Source organism: Corvus kubaryi, unplaced genomic scaffold (assembly GCF_017639235.1).
Source record: "Corvus kubaryi isolate FWS band 111438036 unplaced genomic scaffold, C.kubaryi_AGA036_p1.0 split1-37296, whole genome shotgun sequence".
NCBI classification, from domain to species: domain Eukaryota; kingdom Metazoa; phylum Chordata; class Aves; order Passeriformes; family Corvidae; genus Corvus; species Corvus kubaryi.
Genome location: NW_024582075.1, coordinates 2,896,310 through 2,919,052, shown reverse-complemented (window position 1 = coordinate 2,919,052; position 22,743 = coordinate 2,896,310). Strand labels below are relative to the sequence as shown.

Sequence of the window (22,743 nt, the reverse complement as noted above, 5' to 3'; positions counted from 1 at the left end):
TGGCCTCTCCTGCTTGCTTTCTCATACCACGTTGGCAAGCTGCAACAAGTGAAAACTCCACCCTTCTACAGGCTGGGGAGAATAAGATTCATAAACGGCAACAGCTGGCGAGTAAAATCGGGGTTCCTCTGAAGGTGGTGGTTTTCCAGACAGCCGCTGTGTGCAGCTGAGAAAGGGGCGGGATCTTTTTCAAGTACGTTAGTTGTGATTTGCTGAATTCGTAGACTTTTCCCCTCAAAACCCCAACCCTCTCTCGCTCTCGCTCTTTTTTTTTTTTTTTTTTTTTTTTTTTTTTTTTGAGAGAGAGAAAGGGAGAGGGAGAGAAGTTGACTTGCGGCTGCATCTCAGTGCGCAGTCAGCGTTAATCTGGTCCTCAGAGCCTTGCCTGACACCATGAGTTCGGAAGCCGATGATCCCAAGGAAGGTACGGTTTTTAACTTTTCGCAGGAGAGTAAATATGCACGGTGCCTATCTGAGCATGGAGGAGAGTTTCTGCTCTCTTCAGCTTTCGGATATTCACAGGGGAGGGAAAAAGGCCTTTGCACAACTATTAGAAGTCCTGCCGAGTTTGCAGGATATGAAGTGACCGAAGTGTTGGCACCCCGGGGTATCTGTCTGGACAGTGGTAATTTACCCACTCGTGGGCTACTCATAAGTGGAAGAAAGTGTGTTTCAAAACACTGGTAGTCAAATGTCGAAAGAGGAAGATTTCTTTCATTTGGAAGCACCGTATTTTTCAGCAGAAGAGGAAGTTGCATGGGGGAGAAGTGAAAGGTCGTTATTCTGGGAATAAGGTTGATGCCATTTACTTCCCTGCGAATGAGTGTGCGTGTGTGTGTGTGTTAAAAGAGAGGAGTGTGCCAAAACTACACCGTGCTGCTGCTGCTTCTGGAGTGGAACGTGTGGAGGGGCTGGAAGTGCTCCAACAAAAATGCAATTATTCCCTAGTGTTGATCGGGAGGGGGATGTGAGAGGGATTCGGACAGTGGGGAGCAAGCGGGGGAGGAGGAGGGCAATTTCCTGAAAGTGCCTATATACAAAAGAGCATTTATACAGATGAGGGAACGGAGCAGTGGTGGGGTTGTACGCTGGATTTCTTAGAATAGAATTGATGTTTCATGGTTACACATAGTCCTTAGGGAGACTCAAACATATAGAAATCCAGTATGGCTGAGAAAAACAACTTTAAAAACCCCAACAGAAAGCAAGCAGTAAGGCAACCTAAGCATTTTGTATTTGGTGAAAACAAGAACTTTTTGGAATGTTTCAGATGGTTTTCCCCTCACAGTCTGTACAGCTTCCTTCACTTGAAGTATAACATCACCAGGGACATCTGTCTGTTTACTTGCTTAAGAGTATTTTGTTAATTTGCAAAAAAGTCTGCTTGCACTGAATCAAACTTAATGCTAATAATGCTGGTAGAACCTGGGAAGTAATGAAGCCTGATAACCTCTGTTTTGATAAGAATAATCCTCATGTTTGTCTTCTTGTCAAATGAACAGCTGAACCAAAAGGCAGCTCTTGGTTTGTTATTTTTTTTCCTCAAGAAGGTTCTGTAGTACAGATTTGTTGAAAAGCAGAACTGTAAAAATGATTTCTCTTTAGAAACTTTGAAAAAGAGAATATTGTGAACATTCTCCCTTAGTTTTACAGCAGGAGAGATCTGCTTGCATGCTATAGCAGGAAAGATCCTCTGGTTTCATACAGGAAGCTCCAGACAGTTTTACTAAACTGACTATATCTGAAATGTAGATTTTATTGTTTGAAGAAATGTCTTGCCTTCTTAGATGACTCTGGTTCTTAAAATCCCCTTTAAATAGGTTTGCTTTTCTGTGTATTTCTTCATAAACAATTTGAGATGCCAGGATTTTCATGCTGAAAAAAAGCGTTTGAAGCAGGTGTCTGAGACAGAAAAGAAAGGGTAGCTTTTTGATTAGTTATTTTTAGCTTGGGGAATATTTGGGTTTTGCTGTCCTTTGTTCTTAATGTGTTAGAATGGAAAATGAAACAGTAACCATTGTGTGAAGATGAGGTACCGATGTCACTGAGAAGGTTTTTCAGTCACTCTGTAAATGTATTCCTGCTAATATATTCACATCTTTAAAAGAATAATTTAGAAAATGCATGAGAAAAGGGGCGCTCAGTGTGTATGTGAATAAAAACTGGGATTAACAGGTAAAAATGTAGAATTGCAGCTGTTACGTTACTTTCCCTAGTCTGATTGAATATTTATGGAAGCATAAAATACTCAAAAATACAGTCAAATACTTGTGTATTTGTAATGATCCACTGTATGTAGCGTAAAATAGTCAGTCTTTCGACTAACAAGAAGAAACTATATTTTTGGATAAAGAAAATTGATGCTTCACAAATTCAAACTGAATGTGTAGCTCAGTCTTTTGACACTGAGGATATATAATTTTTTAAGTGGTTTACCAAAGAGGAGGTGGTTGATTTTCTCTTTAGGTGCAAGACTAAATGTCACTCTAAAAGAAATTCTGGTTTACCCACAAATTATATGGTCCACACAGGATATTAGGAGGTAAGGAGGTCTGTGACTGATTATGGAAGGAGTAGAGGGTACACTTGGACAGTTATAAAATAGTTATTTTAACAGATTCTGTACATCTGAAGGCCAAAGCTAGTGATGAAGGGTATAGTGGCTAATCTGCTACAAGCTAAAAAGTGAAAAGAGGAGAAAGCTACATGAAAAATGTTGGGTTAATGATGTTTGTAAGCATAGGCAGACTTTTAACGCAGACACACTCAAGTGGCCAGGAGCTAGTGAAGAGGTCTGAGGAGCTCCGAAGTTCAGTTGAAGCTTCCAGGTGTGACTCCCAGACCATGTGTTGGAAGCTCAGCCTCAGTGAAAAGGAGAGTTGAGGGTGCAGTAGTAACGCTGAACATTGTGTATGTGCGGTTAATGATCTGACGCTGAAGTGAGAAGTACTTCACTTTCAGCTACTTTATACAAGGGGATTGCAGTAGTTGAAGAACATTGGGATGTCTATAGAAGTAGATTTAGTGTGGATTATTTTTAAAAATCTACATTACAAGATCCAAGATCGCTGGCTTTTACTGCAAAAATGAACTATACCCATTGTTACAATGAAACCCCAAATCGAGGTCAATTTTGAATGGCAAACTCCTAAAGATTTTCTTTTGGTAATTAATCAAGTAAAGGTAGAGCATTTGACCTCAAGTGAAACCTGATTTTTTTAACAGGAACGGAGGATAAAAAGACATTGCTAGAAGACAGGCATTACCCCACTATATATTATACTAATTGCTAGTATAGGGTATGCAGCAGTATATGTGGGATTTTCAGCTTCTGCCTTTGATGTCTTCGTGGTCCATATTAGAATGGTAACATGAAACAGGTTTTTTTTCCTCCTGCCATGCTGCTCAGTAACTTCAGAACAATGTTTGTGTTCGTCTGTATCCTACAATGCTGTGGTAAATATGTGCATGTGTCTTATGGCGTCAATCTGTATTGCATTTACAGATTCCAGCAACTGTCATGCTATAAATAACCCTGTCACATTTTCTTGTTTTCATTCCTTTTGCCCCAGATGAAAAAAATTGTGTGTTAAAGTCCATAAGAAGAGTATAGCAATTAACTGCATGGCATAATTTCATTCTAGTGTTGTTGGTGGCATGTCACCTACTGTGGAAGGTACCAAGTGGTTTCAGGCTTTGATTTGACTGAATTCCTTTTTGAGATCTGAAGGGAATGTTCTTAATGCTGTTGTGTTAAAACTATGTATCATGAGTGCACCTTTTAAAATACATGCCAATACTGATTAAAATGATTGTGATGTGAATGTCCTTCTTTGGTAGAAGGAAACTGTATAAAGCTCTAGAAAACTTCATCTTCATTCTACAAGTCTTATGCAATATATTTAAAAAACAACAGGAGGGAAGTCTTAATATCTCAAAGGAAAAGTAAAATAGTAACATATCAGAGTGAATGTAATATGTAGCCTGTAAAACAATGGATACTGTATTACAAACACAAGTGAGAGCTTGCATTGCACCTTTATCATATTTAGTTTTGAATACCACATTTCAGGAGAAAGAGAGATCACTGCATTCCTGAAAGTGCTTGGAGATTTTTTTTAGACATGATTAGCATTTTTTTAATCCAAATGAGATTACTAAAGAATGAGCTCACCTGTTTTGTTCCTTTTAGAGCTCAGAACAACACAGGGGTTATAAAATCACAGAGCACTCAGTGTTTCAAGAAGCTAGTACTCCCTTCTGTAAGTAGTCATGGATTTGCTTTGACATTTTGCAGTCACCTCTCATGCATGAATGTTTTCCAAGCTAGAATTTTGTTCAATTAGGCAACAAATCAACTGCTCTTGTGCTCCTACAGGCTGCTTACTCTGTGTACAACATTGATTGGACCCTGTAATGTATCATCCTGCATCCCACTAACTCCAAAACTAGCATTTGTTAGAACCTTTTTTTATTTTATGATAGTGAATGGGGAAATCCAAACTGTAGAACTAGAGCACAGAATTAGTACTTAACCCCACAGATTTGACTCACCTTCTGCTCTCACCCCAAAGACTAAAAAATGTGGGGTTCCTTTGTTTCACATGCTTTTGCTTACCCTCCCTTGTAAAAACAATAATCTTCATAAAACATTAAGGCAGTGAAACGGGGGCCTTTTGTTGAGAGTTGTCTGGACAGTTCAATTCAGAAGCAGGAAGAATCACCTGGCCCCAGTATTAGAGATCTTGATTACTCAATTTGAGAACTTTTTTTTTATTTCACAGATAACTTTCTTACTACTGATGAAGAGAATGAAAAGATTGCTATGGTTATACATACCATGTACACAGCTTTGTAAATCATAGCAATGCTTTGACAATTTGGCATTTTGTGCAATCCCTTCTGTAGTTAATTAGAATTCAAGATTAATAGGACAGGGTGATGGGGAAAAAAGTATCCCTCTAGTACAGGAAAGAAGGACAAAGGAAAATAAGCTTGTGAGAGGTGAGATAGAATTATTACTAACCAGGTGCTGTAATACCTTATCACATATGCATGAGGAAAGCGTTGCCAGAGTTACAAATTGCAGGGCAAAAGGAAAATCAAGAAGGTAAAACCATAATGAAAAAGAAACAATGGGAAATTTAGAGGAGTGAGAGTACAGTACACACGCAAATTGGAACTGCTAGATTTTTTTTTTTTAAATGTAGTTTGGGGGATAGTTTAATGAATCTAGACACAGAAAATAAAGGGCTGTGAGGACAGGACAACAACTGCTGTGGTTCGTAGCACAGCTGCTGCAGCTCCATGGAGATGTGGGCCCTTGAATCTATCAGTGAGAGTACTGACTTCAGGCTGTTAAGCCATAAGACTCGGTAAGCAGCTCTGCACCTCTCCCCTTCAAAACTGAAAGAATGGTAGTTTTTATGTTCCTGGCCACATCAGGGTCATCTTTGTGATAACCTGTTTGTGAGTGGATCAGATGGCCACTCTGATTGCTTTTCCTACAAGCTCAGAATTTAATTAGTTGAACTGGTGGGTGTTTTTTGTAGAACGCATTTGGAAGTCCATATGCAGTAGTTATTTTCTGCAGGACACTTTGTACCTCATGTATTTATTAATCTGTGCAGCTGGATCAGATGAGGAAGCTAGCTGGTAATTTGAGCACAGGTGACGGGATAAACACGGGCTGTAGCTGATAGATTACTTCAGAGAATCACTGAAACTTAGCAGGTTAATAATTTAGTTGTGATTGTTGGGTTGAATGCTAGATTGCTTTGAGAAAATTCCATTAATATAATTATGCTTATGCAATCAAATCTTTTAATCCAAAATGAATTGCAAGGTTCACAGGCTTAGTTTCAAATAAGATACAGTCCCTTGAGCTATCTGGTTGATAGAGAGAATCATAGATTAACTGAGGCTCTAGGGAATTTCTGGAGGTCACTGGGCACAACCTTCCACTGGAGGCAGAGCCAGCTTTAAAGCTGGATCCAAATTCAAAGTTAGATGAGGTTGCTCAGGAGTTTACCAGTCATGCTGATAGTGTCTTAGTGGTGGTAGCACCACTTCTCTAGCAACCACTTCTCTAGTACTTCAGTGTTTGGCCACACTTGCTATGAAGGTGGTCATTCCTAATGAGACTTCCTCTTGATGCTGCTTGTGTCTCTTGCCCTCTTCTCTTTTGCTGTGCATCCTCAAAAAGAGCCTGGCTCTGTCTGCTCTGTAACTATCTGGTAACAAGTTGCCTATGTTGGTAAGGGCCACTGTTACTTTGATCAAGCCTAGCACTCTCAACCCATCTTCAGTTATCAGGTGCTCCACGTCCCTAACCATGCTGGTGACGGTCTGCAGGACCTGCTTCAGTTTGTCAGCTTCTTTTTTGGGGAGATATTGAGGAGCCCAATACTATTCACAGTATTGCTCTACCAGTATTTTTTCATCTTCCAGATTTGTTTGTTGTACTGGAGACTTAGTTTCCCAGTCTTCTTTCATTTATGTTGATGATAGCATTTGCTGTACTATAGTACTTACACCTGTGGGTTGTTTTCTTTGGGGACTTGGCAAACTATGGACTACCACAAATGAGACAGAGGTTAGAGACCAGGAGCAAAATCCAGCAAATCTCTGCAGAATCAAAAGAGGTATCTGGGTGAGGGAGGGGCCTTGCACAAACATCTGGTAAAGCTGTATTCTTTACCAGTACTATTTCCAAGTGTACTAACAGGTTAAATGAATTGCTTCTAAGAATAATGAGTGTTTTGTAATACATTAGCCAGGACTAGCTTAAGAAAAATGTAATGCTGAAACACTAATTGTAATTTGCAATTTTCATTCAAAAACAGCATAATTTTTTTTATCGATTTATCATTTGGTCAAATCTTCCACTAAATATTACAGTTTTGGAAGGGTTCTTAAATGCTGCTTTTTGAGAGGCAAAATGCATCCCCTCTCCACTCAGTCATTTAGTGTCATTCTAATAATAAATGAAGGAAATGAAAACTATATTGCAGGTTTCATTGCAAGCTTTGGGACTGATTTTTTGCTACAATTAGATTACAAAGTGTGGTAAGACAAAAGCATTTCATAAAGAGGTATGAAAGATTTTTATGCTATTTCATGAAACAACTACTGGTTTTCATTTTTCCATACTCAACAGAAGTAGTAGGTTAAAATCTATTTCATAATGGCTTTAAAGCAAAAATTACTTTTTTTCATATTTAAAGATTATTTTTTCATGTTTGCATATTGGTTAGGAATTCATAGATCCGGTAATATCCAGCAGTAGAACTGTTGTTAGTAGCAATTGCTGTTTATGAGTTTGTAAGAAATGAGTGCTTAAACTGACTGTTTCAGTTATATTAATGAGTTGCACTAATCTGAACAACAGCCTTATACATACTGACAATAAGGTGTTTTTTTGTGGTCAGAAATCTGAAAGTTACAGATGTTCATGTTTTCTTGGTTTGCGTAATTGTATTTGATGAGCTGCTTGTGTTTTTTAATGCTAGGTGTACACTTCCTGTTTTGTGGACACATTCTGTCCTGACTACAGAACAGGATACACAGTGGGATTAGCAATAAAATGCAATTGCCAAAAACTTGGTTGTTTTAACCATCATGTCAGCAAAAGCATTAGCGTTAACCCTGTTGTCATTTGGGGACAGTCTTACTTTGAGGGAGAAGGGGAGAAACTGAGAGACCTGTTCTTTGAGGTATTCATTGCACATTCATGACTGCGGGATGTTTTCTCACAAATTTTGTTCTTATTACTAAGATTCCCTGACAGTGGGAAGTAGAGAGCTCATGTCTCTCGGTGTCATGTTGGACTCAGTCTGGAGAACTTGGGATTCAAAATCTTCCCTACAGAACTGTTTCAGCAGAAGCAATATAGAGGATTGGCTACACACTGTATGAACTAATTTAATTTTCCCTACCTTTTGCAGAATTTAGTATCAGTGTTTTAACTATGCAGATTAGTGGTGAAAGATCAGATATTCTGTTTTGCATAGCAATAAGGAAAACCTACCTTTCAGTCAGTTTGGCATATAATATACAAATGTCAGAGTGTCTGCAGAGAATCCTGTTCCTGCTGGCAGTTTGTAGTAATGAGAATAAATTGCAGTAAAGTGGGAATAAGCACCTCGTTTATTTGAGAGCATTTATCTTTGAAAAGTTTGAAACCTGAAATTCCAGGGACATTTTCTGCGATGATTTTATGTATCTATAAAGGCCAGTAATTGCAAGTTTTTCTAAGGCATTTGTAGCTGCCCTGGGATTTCAGTGGATCTCTAAGAATGTGATACCCTCAAGTCTCTATCCCAAAATGTTTACATTCATACAGGAATTAATAAAGCACAGACTTAGTGCATGCACAGACAAGCATCCACTTAATTAACTTCAAAGAGATGTGGAGAAAACTTTGAAAAATGCAGAAACTCCATTGTTTTAAAACCTGAGGCTTTCATGAGGAATGGTTTTTGCTTTTACTATGTCACTTCACAAAACTATTCTACAAAGATTTTATTTATAGAAAGAGTAAAATTTTGGTTTAATATTAACAGAAGTAAGCAGATGACATCGGTGAATACTTCAGCTACTGATTCCAAGGGCTATTTTTTACCAGTTGCAAATAAGAGAATGAACGGATGTTTCTGTTCACTTAAAAACATTTGTTTTAAAACATTCACTGAGAAATAGTGATGTAGACTTTATTTTAGGAACTTGAAACAGTGAATCATAAATTTGAGTATCTGTGAACAGAAGTGGTGGATACTTCAGGAAGGGGTAGGAATAACATTTGACTGGTTCTAAGATGTCCTCATCAAGCTCACAGCCTTGTCCTCAATTCTGGAAATTAGAGATTTAAATTCTGTGATGCAAGACATTGCATCCTGGATGTATGATTACGCTCACCTTTCTTTGCAACAAGCAGTTGGTATCAAAATCAGTTGAAAGAGATGTAACTTGCAGTTAAATGTTGATCCTTTTGTTGTGGCTTGTTACCTAATGCCATGCAGTTGGGGAGAACAGCAGTATGATGAGGAAAAGAGCAACTGTTGACATTTTTATTTCAGTGGCATATATGTATTTGAAATTTAGATTGATGGTGTTTCTGTTCACCACTTGAGGGCTTTCCTTCTCCAGGGTCAAATTTGTGTTCCCTCCTTCTTACTATGGGCAATAATCTGGGAAATCTCAAGGTACAACAGCCTTTCCTGCTGCTGTATGTCCCTTCATAGTTGATCAGTGCTGTCCATTGCTTAGTTGAAAATGTCATTTGATGCCAGTGCAAAGCAAAGAAGCTAAATGGTCAAATTCTGCAGCAGTCAACAGCTGTAAAAAACAGTGCAGTCAAGTCTCATATGCTTTGGCCCAAGAAGTGAATTACAAAGTAGATGCAGGTTTTACAAATCACAGAAGATTTGAGGCTGAAAGGGACCTCTGGAGGCTGTCGAGTTTTTAGTCAGTAAATATACTTGTGACCTTTAAAAATAAATAGGTTACTACTGCTTTGCTAGATAACGAAGTTCTGTGTCTAAATAATACCGCTTGCTGATGTAAAAGATAATGACTGTGTCAGACATAATGTTTAACCAGAAGATTCAATTTTACAGAAGATTAAGTTGCTAACAGTATTGAAGACCTAATTTTTCTCTTATGTTTTATATTCCATTAGAACTTAATGACATTAGTGAAAGCAAAACCAAACTCTTAAAATATGTAGGGAGCTGGACTGGTGTTTTGACAGTCTTAATCGATGTTTGAGAATTTTGGTGTTGTTAAGTCAAATATTTTAAAGGCAGGCTTGGGTGGCACTAGTGGAAACAAAGAGGAATCAAAGCAAAGCCTTTGAAAGATAAACTGTGTGCTTGGGTCTTGGAGAGCCTGTTCTGAGCTGACAGCGAGGGAGTAGAGAAGTGAAGAAAAGATTCAACCACTGGTTTCACAACTGGATGTTTGGATAAAGGTCATGGTAGTTGTAGTATGGATACAGAAACAGGCTGTAGCTGCTAAATATTGGGAAAAGAACTTAAAACCCAGGGGTTAGTTTATTTTGCTCCTTGTGGGAGAATAAAGTACACATGTTAGGTGTGCAGAGAAAATTACCATTTCAGCCACCAAATGTAGTCTTTCAAAATCATGGATACCATGAGTGGCTGGTATGGAAGGGTAGACAAAGCACATATTCTCTGTAGAGCCATGCATTGAATACCATAAAATTTATCCTTTGTGCTACAAGACAGGAAAAAGGGTAGTGAAAAATTAAAAACTGAAAAAGAGATGAAGGGTGTCATTAGTGTCTTAGGCCTAAAGAACAGCCAATATCTGATAAGTAAAACTCTTAGATGGCATATTTTCTTGTGTTTTATAATCTACATTTCAATGATGATATTGGAAATGAATATATCAACCAGACACCTGAGAACTGAAAGCCCTGTGAATCACTACTAGATTTTATGTAGCTGACCTGTAGCTATGACAGTCTTCAGTGCCTTGGAAGTTAGTTTTATATATATACACATATACATTTTTTTAAAAATATGTATTTACACACACACATAAAGTGAATAGTAGCAATCCAGTGTACTTTAAACATAAGAGACAGATACCAAGGGACTTCCATCCTCTCTGTAAGAAACAGTGTAGCTACAGACTGAGAGGGGGAAGAACAGAGAACCAGAACCAGAAATACAGGAAAAACATTATTAACTAGTTTCAAAGACATTGTAAGATCCCTCACAAACTTCTGCGTTCATTTGAACTCTCTGAAGCCTCTTTGACTTTCTTTACATGTCATTCAAATACATGCTCTTTGCATTTTGACAGCCAGGTTGTGACATTTCCTTGTGTTTGTGTTCCCTGTCCCTCTTATGCCAGATTGTCGTCTCGTCTGGACCTTCCAGTTCATTGTATTTTTGCAACACATATCTTAATCTTAAATTCTACCCCTTGCCCCTGTGTCAAATTTAAGTTTCGCCAATGGATTCCAAGTTCTCCGGGGCTGCTGGCCTCAGAGGTTGTCCTTCTGTGTTCAAGCCAGGAACTCTTTTTATATGTATATAGGTCCTGTGCCTACAGCTAAGTGTTCGGGGGATTTTTTTTGTGCGAAAACTTTCTTTTTGCCAGGATGGTTGTAAGAGCAATTAGGTACCACTTACTTAAACTTCAGGTTTTGGGTCCCACTTGGCTTAGGGAGCTTTGCACTGTTGCCTTGCTGCAGGTTGGTATTTGTTTCTAAGGCTGGACAAAATACAGAGTACCTGCATTGCATTTGATTGATTGGAAGGAAGGACGTAAGACACGCTTTATTTTCTGTGAAAAGATTTGTCAGTATTAGTGTTGACTGTGCATGGACACCTGGTAGATAGAGAGGAACCTGATACAGCCCTGAAAAGCCAACAGCTGAAATATACAGGCTGCGTATTTAACAGCACTGCATCAGTTGTTACATTCCAGCAAGGATAACAAATGGTGGCAGAGGACTGAAATACCAAATTAAGTTCATGGCACTGCTCTGTGTGACTGTCATTTTCTCGGTTTAATGCCCAACGTATTCTGAAGTATTCTGAGAGCTGTCATCAGAAGTTAATCTGATTTTTTTTTTCCTTCTCTTTAAAGCTACACTGTTAATTAAAATACATGCAGAGGTTTTGGGAAAAATGGCTTTTAGAAGGCTTTTTAAAATTTCTAAATCAGCTACAGTATATGTATCATGTGATGCACAGGCTGGCTGTGGGAAGCACAAGCATGTAAAACCAGAATAACTTGTTGGCACTGGCTGCTCCCATGGGACTGCAGAACTCTGCAACATTCTTATTGGAAATAGCATCATTCCTTGCTACTCTACCCAGCCTTAACCTTCAGGTACATTTTCTGGCAATTCTTGTCACCTCTCGATCAAAAAAATATTTTGTTTTCTGGGTTTTTTAATGGCTTGGTTTTGCTTTTGCAGCTAGAATCTTTCACTGATGATAAAATTTTGGACGTGTTAATAGACTAATGTTAGAATTAAATAGCAAAATCCAGAAGCATATGACAATATCACATGTGTTTTGCAAACATATTGGCATTTTATTGAGTGAAAAGGACCTGTTCTAAATGGTGTGTGCTGGCTTTTCTTTTATTTTTCTCATGTTTCTGCAGCTGAATATATGCTCACTTTCAGTATGAGTATGCAGGTCAGATATACTCTGTATTTTCAAAAATGCTTCATTACCCACATTTTTTTCTGAAATTGCTTGATTAACTGTTGCTTCAGAGTGACTCACAGCCTTATAGCTGATTTCCAAATCTAGTAAGACTGCTCATGCAATATTTGCCATGCATTAGGCTTGGCTTCAGATGGGGTGTTTTTTGTTTTAAAGGTCTCCCAGTGTGAGTGCTAGAACTAGTGCACATTGCTTGAATAATTAATATTCTCATTAATATGCTCAGTTGATAACAATTATGGCAAGTGAGAATTTAGTACAATTTACTTTACCTGTTAGGAGAACTGTAGGCCCATGTTTCTTATGAAAGAATGCTTTGTATGCACTGAAAATTCTAGTTTAAACTGTTTCCTAGTTAAAATTGGTATTCATATATAAATCCCTCTTTTTAAACACAAGGTGCCAAGTAAAATATTTGATCTTCCAATAAGGACCTTGTGTACATCAATTAAAAAAGTAGAGGTGTATGTGAAAGAAGCAAGTACTGTACAGGCCCCTTGTTTGAGGGTGTTTTTCTCATTCCTCCTTCTGCACTTAGCCATTTGCTCTCTGGGTTTTCCACTGCCTGATGGTGCTTGCCCAACCTATCTGCCCTGCTGACATTCTTCTGTCAATAACCTCTGTGGCTGTCCTGGTCACTTCCCACTCCTGCCCTCGGCCAGCTGTGAAGTTGCAGTCCCAGTGTCTGAGGTTGAAGAGTGAAAACTCTGAGTGCTTCTGGTCTTGCATGTCTGATACAAGCCTCAGTTTTCATCAGCTTTTGAAAAGCCAACAAGTGAACAAATGCTTGTGAATGTAGAGACTGGCCTATATACTGAAGTGGCCGTTTGAGAACTGCTGTATTTTTGGAAGGAATTCTGGAAGAATTTCTGGAAGGATTGTAAGGATTTTAACATGCCTTTCACCCAGGAAACTTTGAAGCACTTAGATAAGAATCAAAACACTGACTCTTCTGTTAAAAAAGAAAAGAGAAAACAGCATTAAAAAACCTTTTTGAAACTGTGACTCACTCAGTCAAATGGTTATTAAGAAGAAGCTATATATATCATGTGGCAGCTAGAAAAATCAACTTACCTTATTCATATCTGAAGAATTAATAATCTGTATCCTACTACTCAAGTTTTTAAATCATATTGTCATGTAATAAGTATATTGTGAAAATTGTTACAGCCCTGGTAATAGGTTTAGAATACTTCTGTCTATTTTGTACTTCAGGACTTGTTTGTTCACTGATGCTAGCTCTTGTGGTTTATCTCCATTGGAGCTTTACCTGACTGAAGTCATGTATTTATATATACGAATTCATATATTTATATGCTTCTCTATTTGGTTTTTTTAATGTTTCTGCCCTGTATCATTCCTGAAAATAAGGGTAGACCTGTAAAGACCCAGAAAGCAGAAGGCAAGAAAAGATTAAAAATTCAGTAATTCTCTTATCCCTTCATATCTAGGCAATCTCATGATTTTGTATGACTCATGGTCACATACACTCAGAGAGCATAACACTGTCAATTCCACTTGATTTCAAGTTGCCTCCCTCTGGGGAAATAGTGCTCTTTCACTACAGGAGTCTGACTGAATATGTAATTTGTATGTGCAGGCTTTTAGCTGTAGTTCTCATACACAGTCTATAGAGAGGCAAACACACATCCACACAGGATTCCCAGCAGGAAGTCCATTGCCACATTTCTCAATGCTATGTGATAATCTTTTAAATGCTGCCTGAAGCTCTCAGTCAGTGCTGTTCTTTCTTCCCAAGCCCATGTCAGTGTTCTTTGTGCCTTACCCAAAAACACTTGTAATTTTTGGGCCTTACTAGTGCAGCATGTGATGTGCAAGTCACTAAAATGAGAACTGGGTCTCAGGCAGCAGCATTTCACAGTCCTATTTTCTCTTCCTTCAGAACGTATCAACACAGTGAGTATCAGAAAGCTCAGCTCTAGACTTGACCATGGAATTTAACATGGTTCACTGTAATTTTTTGCTGGGTGCCTTCTTTTCCTGCTCCTTCATTATGACAAGTTTAAAAATACTCAGTGACTCAAGTATTCATTGTCAATGTAAGTGAGACTGCGTACACTCAGCTGCAAGTGATGTTGAATCTACCATAGACTGTTGTCTTGTGGAAAAAAAAAGCTGGGTTTTTTCCAAATCCTACCTTTTTTTTTTTTTTTTTTTTTTTTTTAATTAATTTTAAATAGAGTTGAGACATAGGGTATGTGGTAATAGTGTAATAGTCATTTGCCACAGTATGGAGGGAGGTGTGCTAGCTTCCATGTGAGGGAAAAGTCAGCATTGCAGTCATAAATACGAGCCTTCTTGTACTTTCATAGCAGTCTCCTGAGAGTCTATTAACCACAATTGTCACTGAAAGTTTATACTTCCACCACAGTTTAAGGAAAACCTCTGTATGGTAAAATATTTTGGGAAAAACACATCTAGAATTCTACATGTCCAGTATTTATTCATTTTAATGAACACAAAATACCATGTTAAACTAGCATACTGTGTGCTTGGCTTCAAAAATCAAGATGTTTCATAATCACTAAACTCACAACTTTCACAGGAGGCTGTCTCTAACACCTTGTTTGGTCATCTAAATCATGAATTAGGAGATTTTGCAGGTGTTTGCATTATTCCTAAATTGATCTTGTGAATTTCAAAGTAATGGAAGCAGGTTTTCCTCTGAGAGCCTTTCCTCTTGGACTACTTTCCTCTGTGGAGGTGTGGCTTTACTGCACATAATCATGCTTATATGTGTAGTTTGTGCAGAAAATGGCATCCCATTGATTTCAAAGGGTTATTTTTTGATTAGAACCTTTTAAAAAGTAAAGTGTAAAACTGTAGAGGAAAGAAATTGGAGCTATAAAGAGCAGTCATGAGGTAAACCAAACTGTGACGTGCTTAAAATTGGTGGGATTACCTGCAGGTCACCAGAGAAATGACACTATTTCAGTTTAGAGTGCAAGGATGTAACCCGTCGATACAAAAGGTGTGGTCAGATATCCAGGCCAGCTACTGCAATCACTTTCAGAAGGTGGCTACATACAGTCATCCCTAAGTAGTTGTATAAAGGTGCATTTTCAGGTGCTCATATCTGAAATTGCAGTCAGAAGTTTGAAAGGGGGTGCCCGGCAGCCTTCACATTGGGAACGCTGCCCTCCCCAGCATGACCTGTGAGTCAGGCACCTCTGATACACTGAGCATCTCCACTTGCAGATACCAGGTTAATGTTTTAACCTCTTCTTGACACGTCACTTGTCCTCTCAAGTCACAGGACCTTTCTTCTCCCTCCCTGTCTGTGAATTGTCCCAGTTGTCAGTTGGCAGGAACAGCTCTAGTGTTGCACTGCTTGCTCAGCGCTGCAATTTCCTTTCAGCTCTCTCTTCGAGGAAGTGAAACCATTGTGATGTATTTTTGCATTTTGAGGTGCCAAAGCAAAATGAAGCACTGCAGGCAGGAGAAAAAGGTAGCTGAGAAGAGCTGCTGTTACAACGAGGAGGAAAACCCCATATTCACTCTGTGATAGCTTCTGACAACGTTTCAAAGCACATGATAAAGTGTGCACTGGATTTACCAGAATAAATAAGCCACAGGCCAGTCTTCACCTTGGGTATTTTGCTTCTCTTTCTGCTGTCAGCAATAAAAACTGCAATTACATTAGATGAACAAGTAAGTAATAGTTTTACTGTTAAGGTAGTATGTGTGTTCACTCTGAAGAAGCTCTATAATCTTACTGCTTAAACTGAGTTTTATTCAAGCTGTGAAATACATTTTAAGTCTGTCATTGGTAAGGAGGAAAAATTCTGATTATAAAATACAAACAGTTAGCAAGTTCCTTTTTTGGATTGGCTGAAATCCTGAAGTATGAAATTTACATATTTAGTAATTAAATTAGAACCCATGTAACAGCATAGGAAAATGAAGCTAACTTCTGGGGTATTTATAGCAAAGGAGATAGAAAGTAAGCCATGCTGGATAGCCCCAAAACTTGGACAGATTTTAGAAAAATACCATTAAGAGTTCAACAGCTTTTGGAATGGAGCAATTCCTGTTTTAGTTAGCAGAGGTACCTACATATTGAGCTGTACTTTGTAAAATGTAAATTATGTAATGTAAGATTTTTTTGTTGTTGTTCAAAAACTGTATGATATTTAAGAAACTGCCATGTTTTCAGTTTCTCGTAACTGATACTTTGCATGTTATGATGTTAGGACCATTCCTGAGTGTTTGCATGGCTTTCTGGAGATAGGTTATGTGGATTTAAAAAGATAGAATTGTTCAGGCTGGAAATACAGTGGAGCATTCGCTGTGATATTATTTTATAAGAAATAACGCCTACAGCATCCTGAGAAAGAATGCTTAAAAATACAGATATATTGTATCATGTAAGTTTTTCACAACTGCTATTAGTATGAACATCTATATACGTGTAGTGTGTCAGAAGGAAGACGTCATGAGCATTAATAAGAAGACTTTAAGTAAATGAAAGTTATGAAACAACAATTGATATTCCTGATTTGGAAGGTAAAGAAAAAGTTACCATTCATCGGTAGATCATTGTAAAGCGTTGGCTGTTGAGTTCTAATATTTGACCACCCTTTGGAAAACTTGGATTAGTTTTACTTTAATAGTAACAGTTGCAGTTTTAAATTTAAAAACACAGTAAGCGAATTAAATATTTTCAGTTCAGAATGACTGCTCAGCATCTTTAATGTCTTCCTGTATCTTTGTGGTTGAGAAGTGTGTCTGTCTTGTGATCTTGAGTGCTTTGCCCAAGATAGTTAACAAGGGGTTCTTTGGTTTTTGAGTGTCCTCTTGTAGTAAAGATTTTAGAAAATGTGCTCAGACACTTCACGCTTCGAAACAAAATACTGATATGCACTGAAAGTTTTAAGAAACAAACCTGCTTGAAAGTTTTTGGGATGGTAATAAAAGGAGCTTGTTATTAAGTTTCTCAAAGATACTCTTGAATTAAAAATACAGATTTGTGTTTCATGTCCTGAAGGACAAGTTTCTTCTATTTGCTGGAACCCCTGAGGCACTCCGCGTCTGAACACACCCAGCTGCCCACATACCAGCAGTTAAGAGGAAACCTTTTCCAAATTCAGGGACTTACTGTCTGACATCTGCAGAGTTGATGTTTTCATTAAAGGGAAAAAAAAAAAAAAAGAAAATATTTCCAGTCCCTGTGTTTGCTAAGCAAACATTTCATATGTATAGTAAATGTAAACAGATGTAGCTTTCCTTTGGCCTGTCTGAGACTCCAGGAGAGCTGTAGCACAACGGCAGCCATTTCCTAGACAATTCTACCTGAAAATACGAACTCACGTGTGTCTTATTGGAGAGAGCCCTGCCAAGGGAGTGTGCTTTAAAAAACTGTTGCTGACAACAGAATGTATGGTAAAATTTCACAAGTCAAGTTTGTGAAGGGCTGTTTGGGGTCTTTTAAGTATCTGAACAAAATTACAAACCAGTCAGTGGGTTTATTCATGCAATAGAACATAGTTTTAGAGGTGGAAATCTGTTCTAGGATCTGCTTCACTGGTCACAGAAAGATACTTTTAAAAGGTTATGCTCACAAGTGTTATGACAATCCCTAGAAAGTTAATTTCTTGCTTTTACTCCATTAAGTATAGAACATAGAAATGTTAATCTGTACTTGCTCTTCTGAAAACTAGTGTCTTCAGATTGCACCCAGAGAATCTCAGTGTTGTTTGCTGACCATGGATTTTTGCCTTTCTTTTATATTTCTACATGGATATCTATAGATATGTATAAAATAGGTATCTAAAAAAAAAAATTAATAGATGTGTGGTGTTTGTGTTCACTGATCATGTAAAATGCTAAGCAGGAGAAGGCTTTATAATGGTCACTTCACTGAATTATTATCTTTATTTGAGTAGCAGTCGTTATTTGTTATGGCATTGGGATAATCCTGGTTTCCGATTTCATTATGAATGCGAGAATCAGATTAGATTTGTGACTCACCTAATCAAATAGGGCAGTTTTATTGCCTCAGTTTGAAATTCCATCTACCCATATATAGAGAGATCTTCTAAACCATTTCTGTGCAAGTTCAGTTGGTATTTTCTCAAAAGTAAAACAGTCTGAAAGAATGTAAACCTAAAGAGAAAAAAGTTTTAGGGATTTAAATATGGGTTTTTTTCCTGCAACTGTGTTGCATTATTTTTGTGACATTTAGTAAGATTAACTTACTGAATATATAAATATGGAAATATTCGTCAACTTGCTGTCCAGAGACTGTCTGTTTGGAAGTACTGACTGTGTACTTTTTTCTTCCCCTAGTGGCCACAGATGTCTTCAACTCCAAAAGTCTGGCCATTCAGGCCCAGAAGAAGATCCTTGGGAAAATGGTGTCCAAATCAATAGCAACTACTTTGATCGACGATACAAGCAGCGATGTTTTAGATGAGCTTTACAGAGTAACAAAGGAATATACACAAAATAAAAAAGAAGCAGAGAAGATCATCAAAAACCTCATTAAAATAGTCCTCAAATTGGCAATTCTCTACAGGAACAACCAGTTTAATCAGGATGAAATAGCATTGATGGAGAAATTCAAGAAGAAGGTTCATCAGCTGGCTAAGACGGTGGTCAGTTTCCATCAGGTGGATTATACCTTCGACAGGAACTTTTTGTCCAAATTGTTAAACGAATGTAGAGAGCTGCTTCATGAAATCATTCAGCGTCACCTAACTGCGAAGTCACACGGACGCGTCAACAATGTGTTTGATCACTTCTCTGATTGTGAATTTTTGGCTGCCTTGTACAATCCCTTTGGACCTTATAAAACCCATTTGCAGAAACTTTGTGATGGGGTCAACAAAATGCTAGATGAGGGGAACATATAAGTACTTGTATTAGAGGTGCTGCCTATGAGTTATTTGTAGATGGAACACTGTTGATTTATGAAGGAATAAGGGAGCATGCAAAGAGGTTTTTTACATTATGACAAATCTTTCCTAAATATCTTTATTAATTGATTTCTTACTATGCTCTATCTGTTGCTATTCACAGTCCATCTGGAAGAAAAACTGCACATGACCTTTTTTATTGTGCTTTGCCTATGGAAACAGCTTTATAAAGACAATCAAACAGAATGGTTCAAGTAGAGTAAGAGTCTTGCAAGATAGATATACAAACCAAAACAATATGCTGTCAGACAATCTGCATCTTTCATAGATTTACAGAATTAATTCTAAACTATCAGAATCCAGTAATGTTGGTAACAGATTATCATGGTGATGGTACACTCTGTAATTTCTTTCATTTACTTGTAAAATAGACATATTTGATTCATTTATAGTCTTTTATGCTCTCTGCACAGATAACAGCTTCCTAGTGTTGCCATTATGAAGCATTGAGTTTTAAATAAAATCAGTGATGCTGTCACATAGAGTCTTAACAGCAGGCTTGTGCATCTCCAGCTCAGAGGTGAAAACTTCCTGTCTGCAAGGCAGGATCTCTCAAGTAGAGATCCTTATAGACCTGCACAGGTGCTTGCTTCCTTTGATTACATGGGGATTATTTGAGGAATAAGCTACAGGAAAACAGCTGAACTGGGGAAGAGTATTCCCAAGAAACCGCTTGTGGTACAGAATTTTAACTCTGCCTATGATAAGGTAAAACACAGTGACTTCTCTGTGCAATTCCTTAAGATATTTAGAATTCTGCTAGTAGAATCATAGAATCAATCATTTGGGTTGGAAGGGTCACAATTCTTTTCAAAAAGATGTGAGTCAGTATATTTGATATACTAGTCTGATGTGTATGATGATGTGAATTCACCAAAGTTGATAAATAAATTTCAAGCTAATTTGCTTTGTGTACAATGAAACTAGAAAGAGAAATTAGTGTTATCATTGTGTTACATACCATTTAACTAATGGAAAAATGGAATTTTGAATAAATTTTTTCTTCTTTTCATACTTCCTACCTTTTATCCTTCTTTTTCTTCCTCATCTTTTCTCTGCCTTGACATTGGGGATAAAAAATGTGACTTTCTAGACACTGTAATGTACTTAAAAGCATGAAGTTAATACATTTCAAACAGCCAAAGACTTTTTGTTAGGAAGCATATAAAGAATTTGCTGTTTATTTAATTGCCAGTGTTTTTGCTGTTTGCTGTGTCCTTTTGTTTTAATGAGTAAACCAAAGAATATTTGCACTCCAAACTTATCTTGTCTTTTTTTCTCCTTCTCATATTTTTAATTCTAAATTGTGCCGGCAACAAAAGCGTTGCAGCATCTGACATATGATTGCAGCATGACTTGTGATTTTTAAGAGAGAAAACTAAGTTTTATTCATGTTAGGTTGGTCATTAGGCTCTCAGTATTTCTAGAAATGTGCCAGAGAAATGTGTTCAAAAGGTGAACTCATTTTATTGAAGCCACTGGTGTTCAGCAGAGAGAGAAGATTGATGTACTACTACTCTGGAAACAACCGGGAACTGATGTAAGGATAGTACACCAAAATTTGCCGGGAAATAAATGATTAGGTTGACATCTGAAGGAACATCATGTAAGATCCCTTCCCATGTTTTATGTACACAGAAAATACACTGTGTTTCTGTCCATCAGAAGTCATGTATAGGGATGCAACATCATGGAGAAAGTCACACAAATTTTAAGGAGTTTAGTTTCTGGTGTATTTATTTTATCTTCCCACCTAGAAAGAGAAAGCTGTTTGTTTTCCTTACCAATTCTTCCTCCTGGGAGGGGAATAAAAAGGAACTTGACTTCTAGAAATTAAAGTTTTAGCTACAAATCCTATTTTTAAATCGTGTCCTGATTTTCCCAAAATAGCATAGTTTATAATGAATGGTAACAGTTACTGAAAGGAGGGGACAGTACCTTGTTTAGAACCATGTGTATTATACGCGTGTGCTGTGTAAAGCACAGAAGATTCTCTTTGGCCGTGACCTAGAATATTTTGATTGCTGAAATTTGAATTTTCTCTGGGATAAAAATTGCTGAAATAATCTTTGTACTTTGATAATTAACACCTACTTACATGTATATGAACCATGTATATTTTCAGGACCCAGGACCTTCTTATTGAGCTGCAGTACCCAGCCATTTACTTGTTAGAAAAAGTGAAAATTGCCCATGGAGATTTGATTATAAGCATGAAAACTTGACAGCCAAGAGAACTTACATTCAGCTCACAACTGAGTTACATTCTTCTGAGATGCTGTAACAATGGTTCTTGTCTGGCATTCATTTTGAATTACAAAAAAGGGGCTTCCATAAGTATGAAAGAAACCAGTTGTGTTGGGTTTCCAAACACCTACCACCTACTTCTGACATGACATAGCACTCGAGCTGTATATTTTTGCAGTAAATTTATTTTACCTGCGGCATACATAAATAGTAGCTTTAATTATGAAAATTCAGAAATAAACTGACAGCATTTTTCCTTGTAGTACGCTTGTATGAAGGCATTGACCCTCTAGCAGAAACTTGACATAGTCAGGATTTTAAAAAAGGTTACAGGGGTACTGTTAAATTACGGGTAGCATAATGCCATTATATGTGGTAGAGAATTGATAATACTGTGTTTTTAAAGAGTAATAATTATTAATACATTAAAATCCAGTCACCATAGGTTCATTTTATAATAGGCTTTTAAATCTCAGTACCTCACGTGTTGCATATTTTTAATGTCTTTTCAGCACTTAGTTAATATGTAAAGCCTAATGCCATCAAAATACAGGTTGAAGTTCTGGAAGTTAAAACTAATTTTATAGCCTTCTAGAGGCATTGAAAAATTTCTAAGTCAGACCTTGGATACCTTTTGCAATATGCAAACATGATCTCGTCCATACAATGAAAACAAAATTTAGGGAGGTTATGGCCATTTTGTGTGGGCCGCCTTAGAAGGAATTCACTGGAACTTTTGCCACCCCTTAATTATGTTTGTATGCACAGACAAACAAAAAGAAACAATTGGGTAAATTACAAGTCTTATTCCTGGTTTTGAGTTCTCTTGAGATTTATCTCCATTTAGGAGGTACAGAGATCATCAGGAATCTGGAAGCTTTCAGCAACTGATGTGGGATGATTTGGGTTTTGGGTTTGTTTTTTTTTTCCTAAAAGGAAAATATCAAATCATGTCTCTTCTAAAAAAAGATCCAACCCCACCCATAAATTCCTGTAAAACAATGGAGTGAGGAGATGGCCAATTGCTTTCTCATATCTCTCCCTAGTGAGATTACATTTTCCCAAGAAAATAGGGAACTGATTGTCATGGCAGTTGGCTTCAGTCACTTTCCAGCTCCTTCTAGCTGTAATGGCTATAATGTGACTATTTAAAGGTAAACTGGAATTCTGCATGTAGCTCTTAAAGGGAGCAGAATGTGCTCATTTTCAGGGTCTGGCAGAGAGAGACCCACACCACCTCATAGACAGAGAGGACAGCATTAAGAAAAGGATGGGTAAGTTGTATGTTGTATGGGCTCGGATGGTCTCTCTATGATGAGCACTGGCTGTCTGGTGACCTGGTACCA

At 37.6% G+C, this 22,743-nt stretch overlaps 1 protein-coding gene across 3 annotated transcripts; it reads left to right on the top strand.

Moving 5' to 3' along the window:
• The first annotated feature begins 246 nt into the window (after positions 1 to 246).
• On the top strand, positions 247 to 20,410 carry TNFAIP8 (TNF alpha induced protein 8). 3 transcript variants are annotated; one of them, XM_042013011.1, is made up of 2 exons: positions 247 to 424; positions 18,522 to 20,410. In XM_042013011.1, the coding sequence occupies exons 1-2, from the start codon at positions 394 to 396 to the stop codon at positions 19,085 to 19,087; spliced, it is 597 nt and encodes a 198-aa protein (XP_041868945.1). In that variant the 5' UTR covers positions 247 to 393; the 3' UTR covers positions 19,088 to 20,410. The 3 variants fall into 3 exon arrangements, with proteins under 3 accessions (XP_041868945.1, XP_041868947.1, XP_041868946.1); XM_042013013.1 differs by lacking the exon at positions 247 to 424 and adding an exon at positions 11,784 to 11,868; XM_042013012.1 differs by lacking the exon at positions 247 to 424 and adding an exon at positions 15,505 to 15,884.
• The last annotated feature ends 2,333 nt before the right edge of the window (positions 20,411 to 22,743 follow it).

Bases quoted from the DNA above. Each gene is read 5' to 3' on its own strand.
- TNFAIP8 (XM_042013011.1), top strand. From the start codon at position 394: ATGAGTTCGGAAGCCGATGATCCCAAGGAAG. The intron at 425-18,521 runs GTACGGTTTTTA...TTCTTCCCCTAG, and splicing joins AGCCGATGATCCCAAGGAAG to TGGCCACAGATGTCTTCAAC.